The sequence below is a fragment of the Haliotis asinina genome, chromosome 10, assembly GCF_037392515.1.
Source record: "Haliotis asinina isolate JCU_RB_2024 chromosome 10, JCU_Hal_asi_v2, whole genome shotgun sequence".
NCBI lineage: Eukaryota > Metazoa > Mollusca > Gastropoda > Lepetellida > Haliotidae > Haliotis > Haliotis asinina.
In genome coordinates, this window is record NC_090289.1 from 10,938,450 (window position 1) to 10,960,971 (window position 22,522).

Consider the following 22,522-nt stretch of genomic DNA (forward strand, 5'->3'; position numbering starts at 1 on the left):
GGAGATTTTAATTTCGGTGTAAATATATTTCTTTGGGAGTCCTGTTAACTTCGTCATTTTCATGAATACTGTTCTGAGTCTGGCACGCAAAATTACACAATTTCCTTTCTAGGCACCATTGTGTTGTGTCACCAAAGCTAGCATTTAGAAATACGACATATTAAATGTTTTCTGTTTTGTCTTCTAGTTCATTTTCATCATACCCATAGTCGAATTCATGTACATGTGCGATGACAATTCGGTATCACATCATATTATAGTTGGACTTTTACTGTCGTTAATTACAGTAATTAATTCAAAACCGTTGGTATTGAAAGATATACGGATTAAGGAAAATCTGCTTTAGACAGATACAATAGATTTAATCAAGCTCTATAATGAATCAGGGATGTCTGCCGAAGCAAGACACCGATATCAATTAATGAGGGGCCATGAAAATGAAAAGCATCCCCCGTTTATGTTGCCGTTGCATGAAAGTGCATATGGCACATAATTAACTCACACCCATAAACAATTTCTTGTAATACGAAACTGTGTTATGAACTTACATATGCGTATTTCCTTCTAATCCATTGAAATCTGCGATTCTCAGAGTAAAACGGCAGTAAATCAGAGAGATGAAACACCACGTTACACGCTAGACCTGATATAATTAAAGCGGAAAATTGAATATATGTAATTTAGTTATAGGATAAAACATGCGCAAGTGCTGTTTGTCCCGTGTTTAAAGACGCCTTGTAGTCTGAAATGATATTGTTTTTGAAATTGAAATTTAACCTTCAGTAGAAATCTTCTTCATGTCAAGATTGTCTTCTCGTTATCAAAATCTTTACGAAAAGTAAGCATATATTTGTAAACGGGACCAATGTCCATATACCTTAACACAATGTTACTTGAATAAAAACAGTCGCCTTAGCACTGGAGACGTAATTTTAAAGCTAAGCCGCTCATATAAAATTCATGACATTAATTATATGCTGTATTTTAGGGTCATTTGTTTATGTGTATAGTTTAATACTTTTTATGACCATTTTGATATATGTATTTCAGCTTTGGATAGTTATATTTTTTCTGTGGTGTTTTTATTTTTAAAATCCTTCTTCTGGTTCACATGTACCCAGACAAAAAAAACAGGTCTCTATTTACACCATATGAATATGTTTCGTGGTGAACGCCCTCAATGAAAACATGCTACAGTCAAACAGAGATATTGTGGGCAGTTTGAATCCTAAACAGATCCTATATATGTCATGTATATTATCAATTTGTAATAACGACAAAAGCACAAGTACAAATTAATAGGGCTATAAAACCGATCGTGTGTGCACCATTGGTTGAACATGAGCACGTGAAAGCCCGTTTGAGTGCGACTTTGTCCAACAACATGTTGTACATTGACCCTCGTTAATCCGCACGGTGACTAACCCGCAAACAAATTCACTTGAATGGACAGCAGTCTAGTGCTAATGCTAGCAGTGTTTGTGTATATATATCTAGGTTTTTCACCTGTGCGAGAGTCTTCTCAGGTTAAAATGCATTCACAGTTTACTCATTCAGGTAGACGCTGCACTATTGTTGCCGCCAAGGCAAGTTGCCAAGTTGCTCGGTCACATTGCCCTTTGGGAGATCTATCGCGAAATCCAACACCAGTGCATTCATGGTACAAATCTAGCGTTGAATGATAGGTAACCGATTACATTTCAACAATAATGTTATTCTTTGTATAAGTTCAACACATCAGAATAATTAGTTTGCTTGTCCTCAAGCAACAAGGACCGAGTATGTAATTATCACAACAATTGCTGCGAGGATTTGTCGATACATGTTACAAACGGAAAAAAATCCATTTTTAACGACACATTGCAACATCTACGTATTTTATGATGCAAAAATGGAAATGTCTGATAGTTTGTAATAAACAAAGCAATTTAAAAGACAATATCCCACAGGGCCTTAAAGGTTCATCCCATAGGACCGTTTGATGTACAGGGTCTTGGTTTAAATTGAATAACCTTAGTCGTTGCTGTAAAGGATAAAACATACTGGCGTTTCGTGATTCAACCACTTTACTATGAAACTGTTAACCTTTACACATCGACTGCAGTAAGTAACACGATTTTATCTGAAATCTACACAACGCTGAGGCGATATGAACAACCTAGCGGTGGTCGATTTCCCCGCACGCGCGCGTTAAACTGATCGATAATGATGAATATATTGTTTCTGTAGGCGCCACACTTAGTACATTTTTAACGCCAGTGATTCATGGATCATGTTTTATTCAAGAATGATCATGTATGATGTATATGTCGGTGTGTTTAAAGATAGGACAAAGGACACGCAGCATGTTTATTTCCGTATAGGGGGTGTGTATTTCACACGTAGTTTGAAATAGCTAGAGACATTTAGATTTCAAATCGTAATTAGCATTCATAATCACATTGATAGCCTTTTCGTAGCCATTTATGCATTCAGTCGAAGCACACAATCTATGTTTTATCGTCTCTACAGACTCATCTTTCACAGGAGTTAGCTCTTACATATCCACTGGGTTTCAAAGTTGTAAAACAGCTTAAATATATATATCTGTCACACCAAAAGGTTAAGTTGTGATGACGGAGTGTGTTCCTATTATCTTAAGAGCAGCTAATATAGAATATATTACCACATGCACTAAATTACGTATGCGCAGACATTGCAGTGTCGATTTCAGTTATCATATCAATGTTATGAATGCCTTGAGACGAGAAATACACACAACAAATATTTGCTTAACCAGACTAATTTGAAAATTCATTAACGACCAAAAACACATATACACCATGTTCTGCATGATGTTTTGTGTTATCGAATGTTTTGTGATAACTCTCAGGGCTATCGACATATCTTTTAATCAATTAAAGCTGTCAACATACGCACTTATATTGGTATACATTGCAACACATGTGTCTGTCTGTACAGATGTTCATACCGTTTGTTTACCTTTATTACAATTGACTTGTCTGCGTTGATGATATCACACACCATTTTGAAACTGACACCTATTAAGTTTCAAGCCGCTGTGTGGGAACATAATGGGCCGATTGAGATTTATTACACACTTATTACCTTTAGACAACATAGTAGTGTTAGTGTCAGTGCGTGAAATAGTATACTCAAAGCAAAACGAAAATCAGGAATCCAGCGAAACACTTTGAAACCGCTATTCGTATTAAGTTCCCGCCATATGTTTTGACACTTCCCGTTAATTCGTGATATATGTCACTAAAATGGGTTCGTAATAACAAAACACCCGAACTAAACATTGTGATCTCCAATACGACGTTTTCAATGAAAAATGGTTACGTTAATGGATAGCCCCCAAAGCAACAAAAGGAACAATTCACTCCAGATATTCACAGATCTTTATGAGATTGATCCATCCTTCTAGCAATGTCAAACCATTTAGACAGAAGCAATGCTTTGAGTATAGATACTCATTAACACATAATTGTCAATCATGCTTGTAATTACATATTTTATAATAGGTCAGAACACGTGTTATTTTAGCTCATACAGGGGAAATATACTACCGTCACCAATCAATAATCATAACAGCAGTATAAAAAGGTCAAGCTCATTCTATGTTAGGCAAGGTGCCCGAGTTATAAATAAACATCAAAGATGATTTTGCAAGGATAGGTCACTATTAGTGGTTGCATGCTGAATTTACTCGGAGATGTGTTCATTGAATGATTGATTTGAACCTCAACCCACAATACTTGTATTAAATAGTGAATAGATATCAACCATGGCTGATTAACTAAATGAATTTATTACATATTGGTAATTGTACGATCAGCTCAGCTTTTGACAGAGATAATGAATGCGGAAAGTGTTCTGTCGTTTCTATATGCATTTCACATTTTGTTTACGTCAATAAAACAGCTTCGTTCATGGCTGAAGTTTCTGCATCTCTTGAATTATACGTACACGTACATTTCGTGATAACGTAACGAAAACTGTTCCTTCTGTAAAACTTGATTTGGATACTTTAGAACATATCACGTTGTAGGTTTAGGGTGATGTTGAACAAAGGTTACAAACAAATATTCATCGAGAGCTTGATTGTGCTACCCATACTCAGGACAAGATTCATCTCTACATATCCAGCGGTGTGTAAGTCACTCTGCTTGCTTATGGGAATCAAATATTCATATTTGTTCCTGTTCTCTATGACACAAATGAGATATATACGCGTTTATCGTTTTTGCCAATAAGCAAGAAGTTCGCATATAGACCACCCCCTTTCAACAAGCCCATTAAGGCCCGAGTCAATTACATACCATCACTGTCAAATTAGAAACACATTTCACATCTCCGAGTCAAGTACTTCTAAAAGGATATGCACTCTGTGCTCTTTAGGTTTGTAATTTTCTAATACATTTCAATTAAGATTGATATATTTCCAAACTCATTTAGAACACCTATTGGGGGTATGAACAAGAACGCCGTAAAGATAAGGGGAAAATGCTTCGGATCAGGCGACGGATACAAGGTGTGTGGTTTCGGTAGGATATACTTGAAATATACACTGAAATGCCAAAATCTGCTACAGCCAGCAAACGCGATTATCAAAAACAGACTACGTTGAGTCTGTTTCGTTCAATCCATCAAGAAACCACTCTGTGTCAAAAAAATAAAAAATGCACATCAGTGAAAAATCAAATATGAAGCGGAACAGGCCAGGTAGAGTTCATGTAGAGTGTAAAAGTATAACAGTCGAAGTGCCAAAGAATGTCGTTATTCAATGAACCGTTTTCATTGTGGAGCAATGCGTCGGAATGTATTTCCCCCTTCGTCTTCGCCCTAGACGTTCCACTTAGCCAACTTTTGTCCATTACTACCTCTATTAAGTCGAATTAATGCTCTTTGAAAGAAACAATAAATATCCGAAATTAAAAGATTACTGGCGCTCTTCAACATATGCCTTCCTTGCTGAATATAGAGAAATTGGTCTCCGTGCAGGCTCTGTGTAGAAATTTTCTTAAATGACATCAATTCTGCATGAAAGAAACGATAAATATGGCAAAATCCAGCTATCTCCGAATGTTTTTAATATATGACTTTAAAAGCGCGGAGTGTCAAAAACCAATCCGTCACACGGCCTGGTTGATCCAATCGAAGACACCTCTGAGCTGACGGGCTTTCTCCAGATTAAAGCGCTTCATGCCGCGAATTTCAATATGGCTCATCAGCTCGCTATCACGACCAAGATTTATGTCAGTGTTGGACCCAAGACGCATTAGTCCCAAAACTCCCTGGTCATCAGACGTCCAGTCGTGGTCACACGTGGTCCAGCATGCAACCCATCATGGTCAATATGGCCGTGATCGCGTATTAAAACTGGTCGGGACGTGTGCGGCATACAACAGCTTCCTCTATGCTATTCCATGTCGCACCGCCAACAATACCCCGCGATACTTTTAAGATAATTGTCCAGAATGAAGAATAGATTTTCAACACGAAAATATACAGGGAGTAGTTTGATTCAAATTATGTGAAAATTTGGTTTTATTTCAGCACAGATGTACTTTCGATTACTATGAAAAAGATAAAAAACAATTTGTGAGATCAATATTGAGTAATATTTATATCTGGTCTCACATTAAGCCTCTTAATCACAAAACGTCCACGCATGGGGATTATGAGTCAGGTTTATTTCTGAAATAGACCGATCACAGATGATGTGAAAAGCATAACAGGCATGTGACTGGATCTCATTGAAAATCAGAGATGACACCAGGTGTTCAGCAAAAACGCTTAACTGGTCCTGGCCTACCCGTAGTTATTCTCTTGAAGTGGGTGAAAATATAAGAGAACAAGCTATATAAAGAACGTCATACTCGTGCATTTGATGTTTTGTACTGAACGTGCGATATCACGGGAGCAGAGAAACGAGTTCGAAATGTTTGCATTAATCTGTTGCAAAGAGCTTTGGAGGAAGTAGTGAGTGAGTTTAATTTTACGCCGCACTCAGCAATATTCCAGCTATATGGCGGCGGTCCAGTGATCAACATCATGAGCATCGATCTGCACAATTGGGAACCGATGACATATGTCAACCAAGTCAGCGACCCTGACCACCCGATCCCGTTGCCCCGTTAGAACGCAAAGGAATCTGGGGAGCCATGCGGAATTTACCCGCGTCATTCGTATCTGCTTCCAAGTGTTACTATCCTTAGTTTACATGGGTATGTAATAAAATGTTCTATACAGCGGACCAGTGGTATTCAGATTCAGAGAATGTTAAATTCTACTCGGTTATTAGTAAGTTTATTTATGTTCTATTGCAATTTAGATTAGTGAAGACTATAAACATCGATCTGGTGCGAATCACAGATTCGTTCCCTTGTCGATCTTCTGGTAGCTAGATGCATTATTTGAGTTTCGACATATCGATAAACAAGAATGGTCACAGTGAAATATGTAATACCTGGAAAGAATTATGTTAGAAGACTTATTAGACAAAGGCTTATGTTTCTGAATAACATATAACTTTGATTACATTGCATAAATTGAAAGGAAGCCCACGTGAGATGGGCGATTCAAAGGCAAAACAAAATAAATTGCTTTTGCATCAGATTAATGGTTGAAATAAAGAGGAAATAATACTGTTCGGGGTCTGAGACAGAATCAAGCATTACTTGTCACCTTTAAAGACTGAATGGTGTTTATTTACTTTAGTGTCACGTGCTAGACATGTAATGTGTTTACAGATTAGGAAAAGTACCTGTAATGGTTAATGTCCTGGAAAAAACGACAGCGAGCGTCCAGAAATGTTATAAACATCATGAGACCTAGATGAGACTTAAAGACGAGTGTCGTGTTCTGTTGGTTTGTCAAATTTCCATCACTTCAGAAACATATGCCATTCTGTTTAATTGCCAGTCTCTTATTATAGCGGCGGTATAATATTTTGACACCGTGATGTGTATTCCAGGCAGATACTAGCTAAACTGGAGTAACAACTTCAGTTCGCATCGTCATTTTATCAGCCACTCCCTACGAACACATTTTTAGCACACCAACATATCATATGTCATTCAAGTGTAAAAATGAGTACAAAGGAAGCTGTCAAAACCGGCATCTGTCCAATCCGCCAAGTTGTCAACACCAACATAAAATCTCAGTCCCATCCGTGGGCTGTACATTTATCATCAGCTCTATAAACCCGGGACATTGTCTAAACCGGATTATTTCCTCAGTCCCAATGAGTGCCGGTTTACACAGCTTCCACTGTACCTGTACCGATCATGTCACTTTCTGACTGCAAATGACGTTTCGTCATAAAACAGATACACGGTCACAAATGACGGTGCACCGACTCAATGTCATAACCAATAAACTGATAATGCCAGTAATTATATTGAACGACGTGCGGTAGGTACAATAAAACGTTTCTTATGTACCAACAGTCATACACTTACAGAGGACGTAAACTTAAGCACTTGTTGGACAGGCCACCGTTGAGAAAGACACGAACCATAACGTCTATGGTAAAACACAATTTACATAAACTGTTCCGGGTGGGAGGTTGGTGCTTTAATGGCTCTAGAGAGATCATGAGATAGACTGTGGAATTTGTTGGAAGCATTCTTTACTATCCCCTCGGTATTCTTGTAGGCGATGTTTTAACTTATATATAGCAGTATATGTATTAGAAAACACAGCCAATGATTTTCACAGGTCTGCATACATCCGATTGTCACTGTATTCAATATTCTACTCTTTTGGTAAATATGCGTATGTCATAGTACACTTCCATTGTGTTAGATAAGTAAAGGACTGGTAAACGAAAACAAACACATCAAAATTGGATTTGACTAAACCAGTGTAAACGAGTTTGATAAAGTATTTTACAAGAATGACAACAATGCAACCTTGAAGTCTAGTACGCAGTTATTACAAACGTCAAACACATCACCATCGAATTATTTCTCAAACGTCAAACACATCACCATCGAATTATTTCTTATTTGTTTAACTCCCAGACACCATCAGACATAAGTTACTCTCCCCAGCTTAAAGTGTATTTGACATTATCAATATATACCACAAATCCATGAACGAATGCAGTGTTTTGTGTTTTATTGAATAATAATATTCAGAACGATAATTCATAACCATGATGGAAATACACAATGATTCTAAGTAATATATCAATCGTTTATAATAAAGTTTGATTAGCTTCATTTTAGAAAACATTTTTTTCTGTTGCGGATCCAAACATGAACGTCGTTGACAATCCAGAGGCATTGAATGCTCCCTTTGTACAGAATCAAGACAACGCCAGTTTTACATTGTATCCAAACTGATGCAGGTGATTCAGAATCCAAATCTTCGAACAATAGCAATTTATTACCAGAGAAACCATCAAACTGCAGTAAAATCATACTTATTGTCCTCCCATAAATGCAAAAAATATTCAGCAGTCTCGAGGGGCCTCTCCAGTTATTACCATCTTTACAAATTCTTCTCCTATTTTCTGTCAGACTCAAAGAAAATCCCATAAATCGAATTAATTTCTGCTACATGTTTTGGTCACTATGAAATGATCTGGGCTACGCTGTCTGCTATATTTATTTTTAGTCGGTGTTGGGCCTACGACCACTGATTCTACTTCTTTGAATAACAATACAAGTCCATATAAATCTTCAAAGGCTTTGAAGTGCATGAATACATCTCTCAATGCTACTTCACCCCCCTCGCGCTTGTAACAATGCGCACTAATTTATTGCCAGTGTACCGGGCGGGGAAAATAGTCCAAGAATGAATTTCAAAGAGGACACCCATGGTCCACACGACATCATCTGCGTCCGAAAGACATCCATTGTTTACCTCTAACATCCATATTTCATTCTTTTTTATCTTAGTTAACATAAATCTTGTTTCTGGTCACTCTCTGACCAGTGTCCACTCACGGATCATGTGCAACCATCCTATCAGACGCTGGTGTGGTTTACACATGATGGTCAGTCTTTGTCTGGTACGGCAAGCAGGTGGTATGGATTGCAGAGCAAACCATCAATGTAGGGGGTCGGTCAATAATAGCTTGCAGCGGTCACAGGAACGCCGGGGAAAGTTAATTGAAAATGAAAACAAACAATGAAATATACATGGCAAGCATCAATGCAATTGCTTGTAATTAGGAGTGCGTGCTTTAACGGCATGCCCGTTATATGAGGCATATCAAATTTAAAAATTAAAAAAAAAAATGATCATTGGCTGTTAATGTCGGTGTTGATTCCTATGTGATGTGTTGTTTTGTTGTGCTGTATTCGCGTATTATCTTCTTGTACTGTATTCGCGTTGTCCTAAAATTTAAACAATCCTGTCTTTACAATCGACTCTGCTTTTAGCAGATATTTCTTATGGATGTGGAAAGGGTTTTGACGCGTCTATTGAAGAATGACTTTACTGATATATAAAATATAAACCGGTTATGAAACTAGTTCATAGAATTTTCGATTACTTATATAGAACTGCCTGAAAATAACAAGCGCAGGAATCATTCATACGTAATCCTAATTTCCAACCATTTTCATAAAACGTTGTTTCATAATAATTGTATTTAACCAACAATGCTTGTCTTAAAAACAGTCATCGCAGATCATTGCAGAAATGGATATGTCACTCATAGAGGAAGTGATAACACCGCGATTGCTAATTAGGGCTAAAGGTTGAAATATATATCAAGTTTTTCCGTGTACTAAAACTCGGTATGTTATGTGAAACAATGAAAATACAGTCACACCTGTGCGAAAGTGAATAAGACTGAATAAGAGGATAAGTCGAAATAATTTACCTCATATGCTGGTCGTATATTTGAAGTGTTTTTGGAATGTTCAATTAAGAAAATGTCATTGTTTATTTTTCCAGGGCCAAACTCCGCACAGCGTCGACGTGGCCGCCAGACATACAGCAGGTACCAAACATTGGAACTTGAGAAGGAATTTCAGTTCAATCACTACCTTACCAGAAAACGGAGGATAGAGATTGCGCATGCGCTATGCCTCACGGAAAGACAGATAAAAATATGGTTTCAGAACAGACGAATGAAATTGAAGAAGGAAAAACTCGCAATAAAAGAAATGAACGAAGGTGGAAAAAAATTCGAAAGTATGTCAGACGATCTAAGTGACGATCCTGGCAATGAAAATTCAAGGTGAAACTGCGAACCGTTCAGGTGTAAGCTGCCATTTTAAACGGGTAAAACACGATAGACGACTTCAGGTCTACGCTCATAAAGAGCCTGCGAACTAACTGAAGATCATCTACTGCAGATTTCATTGCGAAAGTGTGAACACGGGTATTATTTTGAGGAGATATTTTCAAGTTCATTTCCTACAAAGTGTTAATCACTAGATACCTCATAGGTTCTGTTGAAACTGAAAATCCAAAGATAAAACTTTGCCGTGATAGAACCAAAATCTCACCGGATGTGACGTAACTGTGTACACCGAAACTGCTGACGTCATGTGTTGGTGTCAATATCAGTCGTCAAATATGCCTTTGTGTTGCAGTAGAGGACATTAGCAGGGAGGAACTGATGCCAAACGTCATGACGTCATAAATGACGTCACCATGAGATTTGGGATTTTTTGTTGTAGTATGACAATCATAAACTGTAGATGTCCGTTAACCCCAAACAAACATGTCAACTAGTGCGAACCCTGGATTTTGTTCTTAAAATGTCAGGGTTTATGAGACAAAACGAGAAATATTGTCCATGATGAATGAACGTTTGAAACTCCATGTTGCCATTCAGTCGTGTATCTTCGTTTGTCTTTAATTCCTCTGCGTACATTTTTTCATATCCTTTTATTGAATTCATTTAAAGGTTTCGGAAACATGTTTAGCATTGGTTTCAACTCGTTTAGTAAACAAACCTTGGTTGTATTTAGCAATAGCTGGCAATATAGTTACAAAACCACGCCAAAGCGACTCCCTGTATCTAAACACCATATTCATATGATATATCTTATTATGAAGATATTTCCATGACAAATCATCTTTATTTATTTTCCTCAAACCACATACTGATTCTACCAGGGTTAAGAAATGATTCAAAATGAAAGGAACAATTACAGTCAATCACCGTTCTGTCGTAATTTGATGTGTCGAACAATCGGTTGTTTCCATATATAAGCTTGTCCTTGTATTCCTTGTTCATTTCGCATGGTTTCAGTCGTTGGATTGCCAGGCCCATCTTTGTTTACCGACAGCGCTCTATATATGAACGACAGCGCTCTATATATGAAATGCAACTGAATGCATACAAACACATACTCAAATTATATAAAGACGTCCCTTACGTCTCGTAAGCAGTTACGTAGGCCATTTTATCTTCGACAAAACGGTGTTTGACTGTTCATGTATATTTGTGTCAATCGGAACATACCGATGTCCTACTCAGTGTAATATATGCGGACAACAGGGCTGTTCATATGTCAGTAAATGTCCAATGTTAATTATCACCAGCGTATATAACTGGCCTCTCCGTTGACAATGTCTGTGCAATCTAAATGAACGTATTATGTAGTAACATGTTTTATTCCAAATAATATATTTAATGAAATGAGTGCCATTTAAATACCAGACTTCAATTGCTCAAACACATACTTTGTTCAAAAGTAGAGTTAGTCGGAACTGAATGATAATTTGGGTCAGTATAAAACTAGATTTAGCGTTTTGCACAAAGGTAAGATAAATCCGTTCAGTCATGGCATACGAGGTGTGTTCATGAAGTACAAGCTTTGTCATTATTATATGAGTATGCATAGAGCACAAAAATATAATTGTGATCATCCGACCATGTGAAAAAAGCAAGACGGTATTTGAATTATTGGGTAAATATAACGAGAATGTGTGGTATAACACGTGAAATCTATAAAATGTGTTGTATATGTCCTGTAGAATACAAAGAAACCTATTTAATACAAGTGGACGTTTGGTTCGCAATTTCAAAACGAGAAGGTAATAAAGGGGAACAACTCCTTCACGTATAAATCAAGGGAAATTACTCCAACGAGAACTCCTTTTCTGAACAAGACGAGAATATTTGTAGTGCATGTCTGTTTTTATCGGTTCAGTGTAAACAACTGGAAATTGTATTCTTATTTTTTGTTAATGCATCTGATATTTTGACATATTCCCTTGCTATATCTTTGTTACGTAAGCTGTCTTAAACGAGAAAATGTCACTATGGCTTCTTGTCAGTATTGTGAATGTTTAATGTTTACTTTACCTCAAATAAAACAAATTTGACAATAGCACTAATGTCTGTGATTTATTTTCTATGACGATTGTTTATTGTGTAGGCATTGATTGCCACGGAACACAACAATTGCTGCACAGATGTGTGTGTGTGTGTGTGTGTGTGTGTGAGAGAGAGAGAGAGAGAGAGAGAGAGAGAGAGAGAGAGAGAGAGAGTTTTAAGATTACCGATCGCTTATGCTTATCTGAAGATGAACACACATGTCACACACTCCATGCATATGTGTTAACATTGACACTGGAAAGAATTTTAAGAGATTGTTGTTCCTATGTAATTAAATAAGTTTAATACAATACACATTGCACACTCTTTTGAAATTGCTTCGATAACCTCCCAGATGGATTTTGCCAATGAACTGTAACAAATATATTTATTATCAATTTATGTAGTAACTACATTAATGTTTACTTGTTTTTGTGTTCTATCCAACAACAGTATGTACATTCATAAATCAGAATAGTTTATTTGTCTACCAGATATGAGTACGGAAGACACCATCGCTCATTGCTTTGTTTCTACGAATAAGACAACTGGACAAAGTTGCGTCAATATTGAACGGATAATATTAACTGAAAATATTATAACGTGCATACGAGTATATTGAAAAAAAAAACTCTTCATGACGTTAGAAGACAAACATGGCTGTAATCCCGAAGGCTATTTATTTTAGTATTTTTTCACATTCTGCTAAGGAAGGTAAAGGATAAAGGAAGAGACATAGAGAGCTGATCTGATTTACTTCAGAGTTTACGGATGTCGAATGTGACAGTTCATCCTTTGGAAATGTTTTGGCTCCTGCATATTCCAGAATGGCGTGTCACATTTATTAGAATCTAATCAGAAGCCCTTCTGTAAAATTATCATAATCTAATATAGTATATGGAACACGAAAAAAGGGAATAAATGTATGTTTTCTTGCAATATCTAACTATTCTTCATACAACAATATATACGTTGACAATTGTTTCATAAATTTAAAATTATTTAATCATTAATGAAGTTAATGAAAATCATTTCACTGCCCCAGTGAGAAAATATTCCAGTACACATGCCATTAATAAATATAAATTTTATAGGTAAATTACAATTCATCACAAGACTCCAAATGTTCCCCCATGCACACGTGTAAACTGGATTTTGATATGGTATGACACATTCATTGAGATATCGGTTTCTCGGAGGATATATCAAGAATATCCATATGAAAGACCGCGTGAATTCTACTTTAAATCTGTCATAAACGAAAACAGATAGATATGGGGTATCATGTGCATGTCGCTTTCACAAGGAGGAGAAAATCGATCATTTATATTCCTTCTGTATCCTTCAACCATTTCATGTGTCAACCAAACCTGTTGCTTTGGAGACAGATATACATTGCTAATGTCCACTTAATGGTATGGCCACTAGAATCAATGGTCAACTTGGCTTGACCCTGTTTGCCATATGTGACTCGCCTAATGGAGGAGAATGCTTGGACCCAATTTCTTTGGAGCATCTGCGAAAATGTGATGCTCGATTTCTCATGAATACAAGCATGATGGGCCTTTTACATGGCAGTAATTCTGTTTACATGACAGGAAGGTAGCGGAGTAAGATGTTATATACATACAGAGAGATCAGCCATCGTGATATATTGGAATCGTGGAGAATAATTGTCTGCCTGATATGATTGTGATTGTTGACAAAGAGACTTTGAATGAAGACATGACTTATTATTAACGATGATAGGAAACTATGAATAGGAATGATGTTGACTCGTTTAAGAAGTGTGAAATAGTAAAACGTATAACAGATGAATCACCTTCAGCGGACGCTGAATCAGCGCACGGTGTGGTAGCATCACCGTTTGATTGTGATTCAAATCACATGCACATTGTGAGAATGGATTGTGCTTTCAGAAGAAATGTTTTCTTGGTAGCGTATGTTTTTAGCATTCAGAAGGAAACATATCGTCTCAGTATGCAAAGAACATGACATGCTTACTTACCGTTTTCGTGACTTCATGGTGTCCTCCCTGGTGTATAGTGATCCATTCATGTTATTTTCGCTATTGTTTTCCATTTTCGATTAATGGAATCTGTTTGGGAGGATAATTAAGGCTTATTATTCACAAGCGTTCACATTTTTTATTTATGATTGGGAAAGGGTTCTTTTGTGTTCATTTGCAGGAATCAATGGCGTAAACAGTTAGTAATGACTGTAACACTCAGGTGGGTGTAATTAAACATCCGTTATGTTTTAGTATTATTGTCATATTCTTTCGCAACAGTAGATTGGGTTTAATTAACTTTGAAGAGCGTCTGGGTATAACGCCTCTGAGAACAAAAATCTAGTTATGGCACGGTGTATTAGCTTGATGTAGGAGGAAAACCCGGAGTAATGCAAAACCGTTTCAACTTTCTAAGCAATAGGAACAAAAGCTGCAATCGAGGCCAAGACTAGAGGGTTATTCATTTGTTTTTCAGAAGAAACTTCACACTCATTTGTATGTTTGCTTATTGGTTAAACAAAGTTCTTCTCGTGTGAAACCGGGGAATATAACTGAGGTAGAGATGATAAAAGGCCAAGAACGTATTTAACTAACGGACCGCTGTTTGCCTCATATTATACTTGAAATGAAGTGAATGATTTAGCAACCGGAAAGGAAATCTTTGTGAGGAACAGGATACTTTGCACGGTGTATTTCTGTCGAAAGTGTAATTGTCGTAAATGCGAGAAAAACCTTTATTTCAAAATTCTCTGAGACATATGTTTCGCAGAAATAGTCATCCTATACAAAAATGATGATGAAGCAACAGATTAACTTTGTGTCTATACACACAGATATGCCCCATCCCTAACGTCCCTCGACCCTCGGCTGAAGCAGTTAAGACTGAAACGGCAATATCGCATTGTACCCTGTGACATAACCCGGATGAGAGTACAAATATGTTTCAACTTAAATTGGATTAAGCATCATTGTAACCTTTTATACGATCGCCATCAGACTTGAAAGTTAACTACTGGACTTTTGACCAGCATGTATAAAATTTCAATTACTGTGTCGCCATGTGAGACCAAACGTCCAATATGAAGCTCTGATTGCAATGGCTTTAACGATACCTTAGGGTAAGGTTTTACAGCCCCATATCCCAGTTAGGATGCCATCATGATCTATTGTCCTTGTATTTCGTTCCGGACAGCAGATTCTAATACACAGAACACCATTAAAGGGTCAAATTGTCCACTCCAAAGCCAAGCCTGTTATTACCATTGTGAGCGAATTAACCAGATGCCAAATTTAAGTGGTGTCGGCAGCGGCTCGCCTTCCGTTTAACTACCACCCTAGGAGATTATGAACTGAAAACGATACATCGGCTAACCAGTCGCCCTAATAACCGCACCCCAGTACGCACCACCCCCTCAGAGTTGTGGGGTAAGGTTGTAGTTTATTTGACTGGTACGTTGGCAAGATTCAGCCAGTCAAATAGGATTAACTTGAGAAGCGTGTGTTGTAACGACGAAAATTACGCTTGATTCATTCTATTTTGTACGAATGTACTCTTTGAAGGAATTAGGGATATCAGTGTCCTTAAAGAGAATATAACAGAAAACTATGCATTGACACATATCCAAAAATAGTTTAGATATTATCTTTTTAAACATTAATCTATAATAATTTGTTTCAGATGCAAAAAAGAAAAGAAAAATAAAACCAGAAAAAACAAACAAACAAAAAAACTGGACAAATAGCACAAGGTGGACATTTGTGGTCAAATAGCTCAAGAATGGAATCCATTGTGGAATGTGTTTGTTGATATCGATATCTTGGTGCTGTTCCGTTCAATTATAAGCAAGTATGTTTTGAAGCTTGCTGTGCAGGTTGGAATATGCGCACAACTGGGACCAATCATCGTCCCAGGAGGATGCTTGAGTCTATACCAGTGTTTGAGGAAACCCTTCAATTTCCGACTCCAATAATCAAATTTTATTGTTTTGATTTGGAGGAATCGTTAGACATTGCAACTAATGATGTCCAAGCCGGCATGTGATATTTAGCTAACAAGCAATATAAAGGCAAATGTATAATTTTAATTAGCTCTGGTTTTATTGGCCAATAACATGCAAGAATTGCCTAACTGACTATTCCAGCCTATTCCACGATTGTTTGGTTGTCGTCAGTCGTAATTTCCATGAGTGACTCTTGATGGGATGTTTGTACGGAAAATACAGCGGAAGTGAGCCAATTTTTTGTTGTTGTTGTTTTCATTCTTTTGTTTTAGCTTGTGCGTAAATCTCAAAGGATTTTTGTTTATTGTAACCAGTATTACTTTCTATATTAATTATTATCAAAACATTTGTCAGCATTTGAACAAGAAGGTTTTCTTTGTGTGTGTCACTCCATTAAGATGTCAGTCGTTTGGAAACTGCCCGTGTTTATTCTTCAAAACTTGCATCAGCTACTTCTCTGTTGTGAATAATATATTTACATTGTATTTCCACTTTGGGCACCCTACTACCACCGAAGGCTATTTGAACACTGACAGTATGGTCTTGGTAAGGATCATCCTTTCTGTCACCAGCAAGGTTCGGAAACCAAATCTGATTAAGCAATACCTATATCTGATTAAGCAATACCTATATCTGATTAAGCAATACCTATATTACCACATCGCACTGGATAGGAACAGTTTTAGCGTCAGATACCATTTAACTGCGTTCTTCTTTCTGCGTTCTTCTGTTATGTGTTATTCTGAAGAATACCAGGAACTTTAATACACGTCATGGATCTCTCTGTGGCTATAATAATTTATCTTAAATGACAACGATACTCACAAAACGTGTAAATGTACATTTGTGTGTTAAGCTTAGATTGTCAGACAATTTGCTAAAAAAATATTAACGACTGCATTCATTTTGTCTGGTACATTCTATTACTGACTCGAATTCATGAAATTACAATTTTGATAAAGAATATGACATTTTTTCAACATATCCTAATATTTGTACACAGGAAATATCATTTAGAAACATGACGATGTGCTATGTTGTAAATCAACGTAATATTGTCATACACTACAATATCATCTTTAATTTAAATGGAATTTAGACAAATTTTCTTTATATTTTAATTCAAATTAAATGTCAGGTCTATTCCATGGCTAGTTGAGTAATACGGAATGTGATACCGTATTTAATTTAGAATATATTATTGTCAGCTGGTTCCAACAGAACGCATATGTTTGATACTTTGGAACTAAACATTAATATTCGTGAGACAATATTTGCATCTGTAAAAACACGTTCTGTGAATCAAATTAAACACTATGTTATGCTAACTTACAATCTTAATCTCAATTTCAATATCTTCGATTCATTGTTCTCTTAGCAATATTGAAACTTCGTGTATTGTGAATAAAGAGCATTCACATTTTTAAATCAAGGTTTGTGGTTTTGTCCTGCTACGAAACAGCTGCGGTATATGTATCTATGACTCACTGATATACACCACGTGGACCCTTCTTGTTAAAAACCTTGCCATTTAAACATCACCCCAACCCACCCCATCCCCTACCCCCTCCCCGACCGCTATATTTACTAAGTTCCGATTGATACACGTCATCCTTTCCCCTAGTCTAACAGCTAGTCTCTGAAATGAACATATTTTACTGAAAAAATCGTTCATAGTGAAAAAAAATTAATATAATGAAATGGGGCCCTGAGACTTCCTTCATTTCCTGAAGCTAAGGAAATCTAGACTTGCCACATCTTCTAGACTTGCGTGGGCTTTCTTGGATATATATACTTCAGGGTCTGTACAACAGACCACCTTTTCCCTTGAAATATTGATAGATGAATTTCATGACGTTTTGGGTTTTTTTTCAAACTAAAAAGCTACATGTGAGCGACCGAAAGACGATTGGTACCTCTGCTTGGATTCACATGTCGATCAACATTTAGTACTTTAATAATAGAGAGTGGTGCAAAATGATCTTTAAATTCAGCGTACGATACACCGCTATATCTCGAGTCGTAGTGTTTTTATATGTCAGCTGAGAGAATTAAATAAACTCTATTTTGGTCTAGCAGTATTTGATTTATGAGCATTTTGTTATCAAACAAATGAGTCATTTGAAAATATGTTGGTAAACGCTTCGATAGTCTGGAATATCTACGACCTACTGTAAGTTGAAGTGTAATAATGTGAAGTGTATTGTCAACGTGGAAAGGAAGCCGTTATAAGTCCCTGATGATACAGTCAATCTATTTTAAAACCAATTTTAAATTTATTTAAAATTAATAATTATTCCGAATATGTATATTAAAACTGAGTTAAATTTATCATACAGAGGAATAGCCAAGTGAAAGGTCATATTTGTTTCCAGGACATATTATACTAAAGATATAGCATCAATGTTCAAAGACACTTTAAGTTTTCATGTAACCAATATTCTACACATTGGGTGAAAAGCGGAAGAGATCTAATGAAGGAATTTCCTTTTGCAAAATTTTAGATAGCATAGACACTATCATAAGGTAATGTTTCCTTGTATATGTCAGATACTCGTTTCTGATTGATTTTCATTTCTATTCACCTACATTTTTCTGTCAAGCCACCTGTTCAATAGTTTAGAATGAGTTTCATATTTTAATTTCACGAAGCATTTTGAAGAACAACATATGTCGTTCGAGAAGAAAAGTGCGGTTATCGTTTTCAGATAATGAATAACTCCGAGAAACGAATGAAGTCATTATCCGTTTTGATGGTTAAAACTGGACGTGGGTAGAAGTTAATGTGTACATCAATCTGTCAGTTCGGCCGCTATTAGATTCAATAACGCTACAATGACCCACACCAACAGGGCTTAGTACAACGGGTGCCTAATACGCCAACAAGTATGGTACACGTCCGAACAATGATCGCTTACTAAAAGCATTAGTGAACCCGCCCCACCCTCTCCTATCCCCTTCTTGTCGCGTACCTCGTAACATCCTTCTTGTTGACTCTGTTCTCTATAACACCAGGTGCTATCGCCACGATGCCACGGAGACGGCTAAATAGTACGATCATATTTCATCTGACATATCCTTTGATGTGATTTCATCTAATGTTCAGTCTCTAATCGCTGCTCAAAGATGCTCCAAATCGATGCTTTACTCGATTCCCCCTTTCGTTGGTTTCTTTCACAGTTCTTCAACCAGACCCTGCTCGCGGCCTTTGAAGCCATTGTGAGGCCAATCAATTACGGCAATCGATGGTGAGATTTGCCCCAACGACGGTAGGCAGAATGTATTCAAAACGCAGGAAGATAGATCGCGATAGGATGATTGTAGGGGAAGAGCGCAAGGAAATCCTTTAAGTATTATGTGAAGGCTCGTGCCTTCAAGAAGAGAAGAAGACGGGACACCCACATACCCTACCGCGAATTAAAGGGTTGATGAAGAGGTCGATAGTAGCTTTGCCATGTACTCTGCTGTTGAAGAAGGTATCGCATAGTGTCACAAGCTCTCGACTTTAGACGTGATAATAACTTTGGGAACAATATACCCGCTGTTTGAATTAGAAAAAGGGGGTTATATGTTAGGAATTATCTAGGAACTGTTCCACGCGAGTTGCGTCTAATCTTGCCTCATTATTCGCTTAACTTACTGAGCTGTAGGTTCAAACATACGCTACTCCCAAACTAGTCATTAACTGCAAACATTAAATTTTACAACTTTTCAAGGTAGTAATGGTTTTCGAGATTTTAAGTGTTGACCGACATTCTGTTCCATGGCAAGATAATGTCTGAAGGTAATCGTCGGAAATTAATTTTAGGTTTCGCGAAGGATTTGAAAACATATTCGAGGTTCATATTGTTGTGAACAGTGTCATTTTAACTTTGTGCAATTTAATAACAGTAATCATAAAGGGAAAACACGCTTAAGTGGATATTCCAATAACACTAATACGATTGGGATTATTTTTCTATGTAACACGGATTCCAATGACACGATATTTATCTGCTAAAGTTATCAGTTTCCCTTTTTCATTCGATCCAAAACTCCTCTGTTCAAGAACAGATTATTATTTTAGTGTGGAACCGTGCGTTTACACACGAGTTTCAGGTAGAATTTCTTCATGACTGTGTACGGATCAGGAAAATTTAGAAAAAGCAAATCCGTGTCATAGAATATCACAGAAGAATGTTGCAAATTTCTCAGTTCATATTTGCGCATAAACACCAGATGGTGTTGGACAGAATAAACAACAGCAACAACAACTGCCTAGCGTGTGCATAGGGGTATCGGTTATCACGCGAATGTCATTCTGAATGTAGTATATTAAATTACAAAAAAAACAACCGGTATATATTAACCAAAGTCATTTTGGTGCGATATCATCAACGCCAACTGAAGTCCAATCGAGGCCAAAGTCCGTCGTCACAGACAAGAGTGACAAGAAACTGGTGTCCATGTTATTATCCTATACACCTCGTTGTAGCTGAATGATGAAGAAACCTTACAATATGCCCAAACCATCACAACACACACTGCATTCTTCAACAATCTCTGTTATAATAAACTCTGTTGTAACATTCAAACAGGTAATGTGTGTCTGTAATTTCATAAACTAAATTATCCTCTTGAAAATATGTACAATATAATTAAATTTGAATGTCTCTCATTGTAAACTCCTATAGGGGAATAAAATCTTGTATACCCTATTTTTATGTTTGAGGCAAAACTAGAATACATGCTTCTTTCACAAGCTGAGCGTTTCATTTCAGATCCTCGAGTTTTTCAAATACTGTTTGGTTTGTAAGTTTCAGTGGATGTTTCAAATGACATATCTGTGTTTTTGCTAATTTGGTCACCGGCAGGACCTACATTTGATTGTGATTTTTGTTCGTTGGATTACCACTTTCGCAAACATGCCGATAGAATGCTGATTGTACTTTATAAACTCTAATATGATTAAGGGTTACTATTTAAAGCAACCGTTACATTAAATAAACTTTATGTCGTAAACACGAAGAATAGCGACTATAGGGTACTATAAAAGTCGGTACGTGACACTACCCTGTCAGGTACCAACTTGTCACATCTTACACGCCAAGTGTTTGGACTTCCTGTTAGCAAATGACGCCCCAAAAGTGACGTTTACGTTCGCCGTTAACATCACAATGGTTTGATGAGGGTGGCCAATAGAATTGCGGAATATCCTCGCAATTTCTTCTTGTTGTGTAACTGAAACCGATGAAATGAACATGTTTTGGAATTACATCCGAAAGCACCACGGTAATCCTCGCTTATGACGAACTCGTTTATTTCGATTTGATTGATACAACGAATTGTTTTTCTCAGCACTTGCTCTAGATTATTTGCCGCTTTGGTTGTGGTTAAGCATAGTGTAATGTTTTAATTTATACAACATTACGTCACAGACAACGAGCGTGCGTGTCACTGCAAGTTATACTTGTCTCAAACTAATGAAATGGATATTGCTGGATAGTTGGCTTGGTCTTCGAGATAAACGTAGTATCCATCGGGTGTTCAATAAGTGTGTCAGCGTCGGGTCACTGGACGTTGTTTAGGTCTCTGCCACAATGACCTAGCATTTCAGCAGCTGGTGTCAGTTTTCCCTATAAGGTTACATGCTCATTGCGCCAGTCTACAAGACTGTAGAAAACATAGTTCCTCGTCGGTTTTTCGCACTCCTAACACAAGAGAAATTACGAAATTAATAGTTTGGAGCATAAATAATTACCCAGAGCTAGAAAATGCTATGTATGTATATGTTCATAATGGGAACTTAGATTTACGATGAATGAGTGAGTATGCTTTTACGTCAAATAAACTGGATTATATCATTTCCACGGCAACTGACACCCGAACCTTGATAACAAATGTCAACTGTTGTAAAGCATACGCACAAACGACTAGTTGCCCATTTTAAAAAAGAAATTGGCGAACATATATGAAATCCTAAGCAAATAAATCAACTATTTAAAAATCGGCTTACAGTTTACATTTGTTAATGTAGGATGTAAATGAAGCGATTATCTTTTTCCTGTAAAAATGTCCCCATTTTCAGACTTGTCATCAGGTGGAACAGTGCAAGAAATTTGTCGAAATGATTCCATAGTATTTATATGTTTTTAATAGCAACTGTAATGGCAATATCAATGCAATATGTGCATATACCTAACAGATGTAATGAAAATATATGGTCAAATC

General features: G+C 36.9%; 1 protein-coding gene across 1 annotated transcript in view; it reads left to right on the forward strand.

Annotated features, from left to right (window-relative positions):
- LOC137299062 (homeobox protein LOX2-like) overlaps positions 1-12,314 on the forward strand; it is a 33,180-nt gene extending 20,866 nt beyond the window's left edge. Inside the window, exon 2 of the mRNA XM_067831547.1 lies at positions 9,922-12,314. Coding sequence (XP_067687648.1) covers positions 9,922-10,211 — 290 coding nt within the window. The 3' untranslated portion in view covers positions 10,212-12,314. The remainder of the gene's footprint in view (positions 1-9,921) is intronic.
- Positions 12,315-22,522: the final 10,208 nt, after the last annotated feature.